This window comes from Scophthalmus maximus, chromosome 20, assembly GCF_022379125.1.
Source record: "Scophthalmus maximus strain ysfricsl-2021 chromosome 20, ASM2237912v1, whole genome shotgun sequence".
Taxonomy (NCBI): Eukaryota; Metazoa; Chordata; class Actinopteri; order Pleuronectiformes; family Scophthalmidae; genus Scophthalmus; species Scophthalmus maximus.
Window position 1 is genome coordinate 7,792,092 of NC_061534.1, and position 10,483 is coordinate 7,802,574.

At 41.8% G+C, this 10,483-nt stretch overlaps 1 protein-coding gene across 1 annotated transcript in view; it reads left to right on the forward strand.

The window, feature by feature from the left end:
* Positions 1-10,153, forward strand: part of nnt (nicotinamide nucleotide transhydrogenase) — a 30,414-nt gene extending 20,261 nt beyond the window's left edge. The window contains exons 17-22 of the mRNA XM_035607208.2: positions 195-374; positions 730-889; positions 4,503-4,584; positions 5,732-5,850; positions 6,644-6,759; positions 7,670-10,153. Coding sequence (XP_035463101.1) covers positions 195-374; positions 730-889; positions 4,503-4,584; positions 5,732-5,850; positions 6,644-6,759; positions 7,670-7,819 — 807 coding nt within the window. The 3' untranslated portion in view covers positions 7,820-10,153. The remainder of the gene's footprint in view (positions 1-194; positions 375-729; positions 890-4,502; positions 4,585-5,731; positions 5,851-6,643; positions 6,760-7,669) is intronic.
* Positions 10,154-10,483: the final 330 nt, after the last annotated feature.

Consider the following 10,483-nt stretch of genomic DNA (forward strand, 5'->3'; position numbering starts at 1 on the left):
ATTAAGATTTAAAGAGAACATTGTTGCACTTGTCCTCGATATTGGTTCACCCTTACTCCTCAGGTCTCCTTTATGGATCACTTCTTTTCTTTATGGCTGCCCCTTGTCATCTGCTCGAATCACCGTGTTGAACTAATCTGAGTACATTAACAGGTGAAACTCCCCCTCCTGTCGTTTTCCCCTCTCTCCTCCAGGGTGTAACCCTGACTGCAGCTATTGGGGGTGCTGACATGCCAGTGGTGATCACTGTCCTGAACAGTTACTCAGGTTGGGCCCTGTGCGCTGAGGGCTTCCTGCTCAATAACAACCTACTGACCATCGTCGGCGCTCTCATCGGTTCGTCTGGAGCCATTCTCTCATACATCATGTGTGTGGTGAGTAAGAGCACAGTCTCGGTTGGAAGAAGAAAATACACTGAATAGTTTCTGCTGTGAATCTCAGCTCCGCTGTTTGGAATTCTTAAGTAAAGTGCTGCATTTGATGAGCTACTATAGATGAGAAATACACATTTTCATGTGGTAGTTCCCCTCCTGTCCACCAGGAGGGACTCTAAGTTTAATATTATAGCGAGATAATGTAATCCCTGCATTTGAGTAAAATACTGGGTCTCAAATGTGGGTTTTCAAGAGGACTGTCCCCTTCAGATGTTCTGAGATTTTTCTATTGACAAACAGCAAAGTGTAAACAAGGATTATTATGAAATATAAAATGTCTTTTCTCTCCTCTCAGGCCATGAACCGTTCACTGGCCAATGTGATCCTGGGAGGCTACGGCACATCTTCCACCGGTACAGGAAAACCCATGGAGATCACAGGCACACACACCGAGGTTAACGTGGATCAGACTGTTGACATGATTAAAGACGCCCATAACATAATCATCACTCCAGGTAACACACACACCAACATACATACCCCTGCCTGCACTCACTTCAGAGGTCTTGTACGTGAGTGGAAAAACATGGTACTTTGTCTTTGCCAGTCTCTTTTTTTCCCCCCAGGGTTAGCGAAGTGTGTGTTCTGTTTATTTAACCTCTTCTTGACCCATGTTACATCACCATTTTGCTAGGCTAATTGACAAGTCATGGTAGGATGGTCGCACACATACCGGTTTCTGTGTGGTCGTCAGTCCGTGGTAAATAGACGTTCTACAGTGCAGCGTATATATATGTGCGAGGTCAAGGGAAAACTATGGGATGAGGGCATGTTGGATTTTTGTTGACAACTCAAGTTCTACGTTCAAAACTGGCTCCTATTTCCTTTTTTGGGGGGCTGGAGTGTGGGGTCCAACCTTTGTTCCAGCAACATGGGTTGTCTTCTATTTCACATGTTTTCAATATCTGACTCTAAATATGTGTCTGAACCTCCCACTTGGACGACGCTCCTCGGAGCCGCTGACCTAAAACCATCATTGTGTGGCCCAGTGACAGTTCATTGCTCTCAGCAGACTGTTGTTAACCAGTCGCAGTTCCACAGAGTTGTTTTACTCACGTGGGTACAAGTAAACACAGACTAAAGGCATCCAGCCTGCAAACTGGTGATTCCAGTCACAGCGCTGAGTGCCTGTATACAAAAACCAAGTCTTCAGAGGATTGCGCTGCAATTTACAGAAATTGCTAAATTTAAGTGGTCACATGGTTGAGAGGAAAATGCAAGTCGAAGACCGACATGCTCCATAGAGCAACATCCAATCTAGATTAAACCATCTTTTTTTTCTTTTTTAAAGACAAAGGAACACATCTGACAGCTACAACCAAAAATTAAATAAATGTGGAGTTGGAAAGTGTGGGAAACAGGAATGAGCGGAAATAAAAAATGATGTTGCTTTTTTTTCTTTTTTTCTTTGTGCCTTTATTTAAAATGGTCTACAAACAATTCCGCACCCAGATGAGACAGATAATAAAATGCTAATACAATGATTAGAATAATTAGAAACAAATTATAATGGTCAATTTCTAATTTTCACAGCTTGAAGAGCATCGATTAGTTTGTCAGGTCTCCCGAAGCCTCTAAGAGCCTCTGGGAGAAGAATGTGTCTCTGAAGTTTTAATGTTTGTATGAAATTTTTCAGCTGCACAGATAAAAATAAAGAGGCAGGCGAAGGTCAGTGTGTGTAACCAACATTATGCTCATGACATCAGTTTCAGTTTTCGTGCCATCCCAATACCTTACTCTCTTCCCCGCGGTAGTCGTCAGTAGTATTTTTACACACTGGCTCTCAGTCAGTCCACTTGTTTCCATTTTGACCAATCTCCCTAATTGGAGCCGTCACAGTCACTTTGTCTGATTGACATCTGTGGAAACGGTTAAGACTCTGCCTGATAAACATAAGTGTTTTCCTGGCTTCGTCTGGCCCATCTCTCCATGGTCTGGGTCCACTTGTTGTTCTCATTGGAGAAACTCCAGAGAGAATATTTGAAGCACAAGGAATGAAAGAATTGTGATGCAGAGGAAACGCACCAAAAAACAACAACATGAAAACCATTTAAATGCCTAGCTCTACTGCAGACAGTTGAACCATGTTTCTTGTAGAGCTTTTTTCTTTCTTTTCTCCACTATGCTGCGTTTGAAACTGTCATGTTGATCGGCACCTTGTGAGAAAACAGTTTCTGACTGGTTGTTGTGACAAGGCTAGTAAACACCACTGGAGCGTTTGACGCGTGTTTGTGTGAGTGAGACAGTGATAAAAATCAAGAACCACACATTCCAGCATTATGTAACACGAGAGAAAACCCAAGACACAGAATAAGGAAAAAAACACAAACATTTGCTACTAAAGGGCAAGTAACTTGATTGCATGTGTGTTCAAATTAAAAATGAATTATGAAAGGTAGCGAAGCCCATTTAGAGCAAGGCCAAAAAAATAAAGTGGCAGAAAAAGATTGAGTGAAATAAATGAACTAAATCAAACTACGACTGCTCATCTTTATGTCCGACCTCACGCTCTTCTGCTGCTGTTGAATCCCAAGCAGACCTCAGACGTTTCGTGGACAATAACGCAATGTTAAATTTCGAATTTAGATCAAAATCAACCAATTTCTTTAAAAGCTTGGTCAAATGTTTTACATTTAAGCACAAATGTACCATGTTGCTATACTCTCCACCACAGTCTACCGGCTTCTTCTGGATTTACTGTTTTTGTTTTAAGGAGGAAAATGGATGTAAATTTATTTACTTGCTTTTTTCTTGTTTAAGTCCAGTCCACGTCACACTGAGATTGGTCTCATAAGCTTTGTGTCACACATAATCTATGTCAGACTGCACAATATCAGATTTTGGGATTGATGCATAGTTAATCATTCTACTATGTTTATGGAAGGTTTAGTATACGACAGAAGAGCGTGTCATCCACGTGCACGAGCTGTTTCGAAAGTGCAGCCAAACAAGCACGCTATTATCATAGCGCTCAAAACACTCAATTTTATCTAGTAATGTGTTAACGAAACGTTGCACCGGGTCAATTAATTCTTTGTCATTTCATGTTGATGATCTGATTGATTGGTTTCGTAGATCGTAGCAGCAGAGAAACTGGTCATAAATTCCCGACACTCGCCAGAGCTCGAAATTCGACGATGTGATTTAGCACCACAGTTTTGGATTGTCGACATAAGTTTCCAACATTTTTCCTCATTATCATAAACCTTCATGTTAGACAACACTAAACTGCACAGTATAATGGGGCCTTAAAGGGACAGTAAGCGATTTAATTCCAATTCAGTCTTTGTATATGTTCAGCGAACATTTCCTGTCGGTTCTGTGTGCAGCAAATTTTGTTTTCAGTTTTCTGTAAATTAAAAACAAAACACGCAACACAGTGTATGCAGTTTGCAGACATCACTCCACAACACCTTATGAGACCTGCTACCGACAAGTGCTACGACTCAAGGGTTTTGTCGTCGCGGTTAGTGCGTCAACAAAGAGAGAAACACACTTTCTCCAAAATCGCTTTACTCCCCCTTTTACAGTAAGTCTTGCTGTACTGCTAACACTACTGTACAAGGTACTTTTCTTTGTCCCCAGACTGTTTCTCATGTTTTTGTGGGGGTGCACAAATTACACCACTGATGTCACAGGAGATGTTCTAGGAGATTATTTCAGTTGATGAGACCTGCAACTGGAGCAAATGAAAGCAATATGTGGCTTCAGTGTATGAGAAGTCACTGCGGGTGCGTCCATTGCCTCCTCCTTCCCTGCTCCCACTTTCATCTCCCGCATCAGACGTATCTCTGTGCCGCTCCAAGCGTTTTGTGTATTTGGATACAGCAAAATCAAACATGTTTAGGAAAAAACAACGTCATAGCATCACGGACAGTCGACGAGTCATGAGGTCAAAACACGTCTCAGACCCACTCGTCCTGGACAACGTGTTGTGGCGTCCGTGCTGACGAGGTTTTGTCTTGGACAGGCAAATCATGGCCAAAGTTGTGTATAGTCTCCACTGGGCTGTGATGTCAGGCTTTTTTTTTTTTTTTTTAACTGAAGTTGTGTCAAAATCTCTTTTAGGTTATGGACTCTGCGCTGCAAAGGCCCAGTACCCCATCGCTGAGTTGGTGAAGATGCTCCAAGCGGCCGGCAAGAAAGTCAGGTATGTTAATGGTTATTTTAATTATTATAGGCAATCTCTATAAAACAAGCTATTCACACCAATGGGTGGATTGGCAGCTAGATCTCGGTAGCACAGATTAATGTACATGTAAATTAAGGAGGGGAGCAACCATTCTACCCCAACACAAGATGTATGTATGATGAAGTTTTGGCCTGGATGACAAGACGATGTGACGGGACAGACGAAAACCTGTGTGCAAGGAGAGGCTTGAGAAAAGGGAAAATGCAAAGGAGGAGAGAGGAAAGGTACAGCGGAAGCTCGTGTAATTGTCTTGCCTCAGTCGTTTGATCCTGGCTGTTGCAGCTGCTGCTACTTAGAGCATTTGTACTTGATTAGAGGAAAGTGGGTGGTCAGTGAAAAACAGAAAGAAGGGGAAAAAAACCTCCTTCACGCAGATTTCTTGTTCTTTTTCTCTTCTGTATTAGAATTGTGAAGCATTTCCTCAATTCGTCTTAATTTCTGCTACTCTTCATACCTGCCTCTGAAATCCTCCTACACCTCCTCTCTTCCCTCTCGGTCTGTAAGGTGCTTCCTGCCACCTCGCGCCTCTTCCTTGGACACTACAACAGTATTAAGTGTAGAACCACAGCACACGTCCTGCCTCTTACCTTCTGTCTTCATCGGGCATGCATGAGGTGCGGAAATGAGGCAGCCACAGTCGCTAATACATCCCAGAACCAACCGGCCGTGTGCCCAAACTCTCCAAACAAATAGAAACCTACATTTCTAAATGGAGGTCGGTCACATGGCGGAGTGGCAAGAATGAGCCAGCTACCAGAATTCAGTGGCTGCTGTTAATTTCCTTGCCTGATTGCATGACATGGCTAATTGAGTTTGAGAGCTCTGTATACCCAGTCACACACATGCAAACATGGCCGGCATGTAATGGATGGTAGAAAAGTGCAGTGTGTGTGTAACAAGACTATAATCTCAAATGTCTCTCAGCTCCACTTGTCCAACATATCCATCTTATTGTCACCATCTCTGACATGTCTTCTCTCCCTTTGTCGTGTCTTTCTGTCTGATTGGTCAGTTTATGGTAAACGGTGGTTAAAACCCAGGTCTGCCGAGGAGGAACTGTTGTTCGTAAAGCACTCGTTAACAATGAGCCTCATGTCCTCCTCAGGTTTGGTATTCACCCGGTGGCTGGACGTATGCCCGGTCAGCTCAACGTGCTGCTGGCTGAAGCCGGTGTCCCATATGATATGGTTCTGGAAATGGAGGAGATTAACGAGGACTTTGCTGGTAAGTTCGATCTCTTCTCATCCGTCTATGTACTGTACCTGCCATTATTATATTGACTGTGTCATTGAGAATTACTGCAGAGAACGCAGTTTGCATTTTGTATGTATGGAGAGTTTTCCCCTGCTTTCAGTCTTAATGTTAAGCTAAACAAGCTTCAGATAAATAAAACAATCTCACCCACTGTTTATTCAATAAATATTGAATAAACAGTGGCCCAGTACTACTACTACTTTTCTGTTTTTGCCAAAAACATGGAAACAACTAGTTTTCCAGATAATGCTTTGTAAAAGACAAATCTGTTGCATATTGTTACTTTAACTTAAATCATGTTGGGTTTTCTTCAATTGGTATGTTTTGAAGAAACCTATTTTCCGAAACTCTCTAAACAATATTGATCTCATCATCTCCAAATGTTTCATGCACATGTCTCTGACTAAATGAGCCATAAGCCCATATCCGTATTTGTCACAAAGGGGCTACACATTCCTACTTACAGTAACTAAAAGTACTCAAATGTTTTTTGACGCTTTTATTTTAGGGAATACTTGACGAAAAAGAGCTGTGATATTATTTATTTTGTTACAAAGGTGTGACATACAGTAATTGGGTTTGAAGATTAAGTGAATAAAAGTGTTTTGAACTCCCAAACATTACAACAATATTGAATTAGACAAAAAGGATATGACCACTTAAGAAGCAAGAAGTCAAATTATTTTAAAAAGATAATAAAGATAAATGTGAGGTGAACTGACAAAGATAAAGTCTTTAATGACTTTGTCGTGTGTCACATCAGAGACTGACCTGGTCCTGGTGATCGGTGCCAATGACACCGTCAACTCAGCCGCCCAGGAAGATCCCAACTCTATCATCGCTGGTATGCCTGTGCTGGAGGTCTGGAAGTCGAAGCAGGTGAGACATCTGGGAAAGGCATGTGTGATAATGAGGTTGTCCTCAAGCCTCAAAAAATATAAAGAGGAATAGAAGATTTTACAACAACTGGACTGCTTTTTATTGCCTTAAATCAATGTTGCAGTCCACCCTCGAAGAGGGGGGCCTCCATTTGAAGATGCACACGAACCTAGAGACATGCATGCTCGCATACACAAGACACCGATTCCTGCAGTTCCAGGTGCACGTCCCATCCTGAAGCCATTAGTGGTGCCTGTGTCGCTGTGGAATGACGACATTCAGAGAATCGCACTGGCAGCGCTCCGAGATCTGGGATTTATAGAGCGCTCCCACTAGTTTCCACACACAGACTCCTCTGGGGAAATCAAAGAGGACACTCAACCTCACCACACACACTCGTCTAAACGCCTACAGAGACACACAGTCAGGTACACGGATAGAAACACACAGGGACACTCAACTGTGGTTTACAAGAAATCGCTCAAATACTTACTGATTCAAATGGTGATTCATAAGTGGCCGGTGATGCACGCACGAGTCATGTGAGAGCACACACGAATGTAAACTACAACATAGACTACTTTTAGACCTTAGGGAAATCTATATCGAAACAATCAACAAAAGCTTTTTAAGTAAGTGGATAATAAAATGATTGATGGCCAGCAAAAACATACAAAGGTCAGAGAAGGGATCATTTCTGTCTGCTTCAGAACTGTCATCTGTGTGTCTGTGTGTCTGTGTGTGTGTGTGTGTGTGTGTGTGTGTGTGTGTGTGTGTGTGTGTGTGTGTGTGTGTGTGTGTGTGTGTGTGTGTGTGTGTGTGTGTGTGTGTGTGTGTGTGTGTGTGTGTGTGTGTGTGTGTGTGTGTGTGTGTGTGTGTGTGTGTGTGTGTGTGTGTGTACACTCTTTAGGTGGTTGTGATGAAACGCTCCCTGGGTGTGGGATACGCAGCTGTCGACAACCCCATCTTCTACAAGCCCAACACTGCAATGTTGCTAGGCGACGCCAAGAAGACTTGCGATGCCCTGCAAGCCAAGGTCCGGGAGTCCCAGAGCCAGTAAGGCAACGCCGCTCCAAAAGGAAACCTCCACAAAGAGCACACATGACGTGAGCAAGGTATCAGACAATTAGACAAAAGTATTTCAGCATTAAGAGCACCTTTGTCTGACTATTACTAAATAGGGGCAAACCCTTCTTATGATCTGTAAATAAAAGAAAAGGTAAAGTTTATTGTAAAAAATATGCAGGTGCAGAAGGAGCTCAGCAATGCAGAAACTGTCGATTTTGGATTAGTGCTCCCACTGTGTTAAAACACAGTGGTTGTTTTTCTTTGTCGCTTCTTTTATTTCCAGATATTAAAGGAAGGGTTCGTCTGTGTAATCTCATCAACACTCAAGACACTTAAATTGATGTAGAACAACAACAACCAGAACTGTAGATGCATTAAGATGTGTTCACTGTCAAGATATTTTTAGGAAATAGTTGTTAAAATAAATTTTTTAGATGAATTGGAATGAATAAGGAACAGAAGCTGGGATATGAAAGTGAAACACTAGAGAAATGAAAGAGGGATGAGAGACGTAACATTTTCCCACAGTGTAAAGTGTTTCCTCCAACTTTTTCTCCTGAGTTTTTTTTTTTCTATAGTAAAGAAATTAATTTTCCCCTTTTTTTTCTTTTTCCAAACACTTATTTCAGACACGGTGTGTTCTCCTCTCTGTACCTTCTTTCTCTCGACAAAGTAAAAGAAAAAATCAGAATAGTGAAACATTTTTGTACAGTTCTTTCGGTTCAAGTTTTATACTGTACTGGGAGATTTTTGTATTCAATTGATCATCGTAAACTTAGAAAATGTCTATGCGATCACATTTTAGAAGCCATAGCCATTTATAGAAACAAAATCATGCTATCTGCTTTTTTCTTTTCTTCTTTTCACCTGATTGTGTCTTGTGGCCTCCAACCATGCCTCTAGTGAAACTATCACACATGGATCCAAAAGTTAAAACTCCTTTCAAACTTAATCTATCGAGCACTTGGCGCAATAAACAAAACGGATCTGACCTCTAAGTTTGAGACCGCAGCTGTCCTGTAATGACTAATTCTACAGACGGACACTCGTGTAGCTCTCAAGCTCCCAAGATGATTCAGTTCTAGCTGTTGGCCTTTGCGGTAAAGAAGGGTTGTTTTGTGAATGTTGCTAATTCACTCCAATGTGCCCTCTTTGTTGCTCTTGATGGAAATGAAGGGTCACTGTTTGTAAAGTAGGGCCAGATGTTGAAATGACTGTTAAAACAAAAATGCACCTATTTAATTATATTCTGTTGCTGCATTTCCGAATACATGAATTGTGTTGATTTCTAAACTTAAGTTGTCATTGCTTCCCCTCTGTCCAACATTTGCCATAAACAAAAACGTGTGCCAAACCTCGCCCCTTTTACACCCAATCTGAAGATAAAATCTACGTCATAAATCTCCAAGGTTTATCTGCTGTACAACCACTTGAGTAGTTTAAGAAAGATCACTGACAAACTGACATGAGTTAAAACTCTACACCTGTCCTGACTGCTCAACCAAACTAAAGACACCAGAAGGAGTTTAATTCCTGGCAGAGGTTGAACTGCTGCCATCCTTTTTCCCTACTTAGCTGAGTTTTTATGGTCTGACGAATAAGGAAGAATTTATACTGGTACATGGTTTGAGGAAGAATAGCCCATGAGGTGACATGTCAAAAGTCTGTTGCCTTTGGAAATGAATGCAAGTACTGTAATGAGTTAGTTATCTTGGGACCTGATACGTTAACCATGACAACTATCCTACCTCTCCATGAAACGACCAATAGCTACTCATAGGACCTTCACCTTTTACTAAATCTGCCACAGGATGGACCAGCCAATCTTCCATTCACCTACCTTATGTCTGAAACCTGACCAACCGCCTTCTCTTTTGTGTTCACGTTGCATTTTTAACCACCAGACCTCAGTTTGCTGTTGTGCTAGTGTAGAGCTGCAGAAGTCATTAGTGCTCGTGAGGGGTTATTGCTCTTACATGTCAATTAACACACTCAACCGCAGTCTTTAGAGACTATTAGACTAAGAATTTGGCTTAATGTTTGTAGCCTGTCACCATTTTTGAGTGATTGATCAAAGTAGGACAGATGGAAAATCTTGATAATTTTACCCAATATGCCCAAATATTTTTTCTTCTTAAGGAGAGTATTTTTGTAAAGAGGCGTCATATTTGTGCAGAGCAACAATGGGTTTTTGAAGTTGAACAATGTTTGAGTGCAGCATGTTAAGGAGATGAAATGTACTCTGAATGTGCCCCCCCCCCCCCCCCCCCCCCCCCTTTGTTTGTCATGGAACATTTTCATCCCTAATAAACCTGTATTTACACGAGATGTTGCCTGAAGGTGTCGTTTTTGGGTTTTTTCACTGACAAATTTCTTAAAGATGCAAATGAATTCCCTCATAGTAAACAAGTTGATCTGCGCCGTTTTCCCTGAGGTCCACCGCCGCTTTCATGGTAAATGTTGCCTGCCCAATTTTTGTACGGCAGGGTCTGAAAACTCAAATATTTGCTGCAATTACCTGGATGATGGATCATGAGGGGAAGGAGTTGTGTCCTCACTGGCAAACATAGTTAATCTGTTCAGTGCTGTTTCAAAGAGGGTCGGCCAAATAACGCGCACATTTCAGCTTTCACAAATTTTAGCTTTAACAAATTCA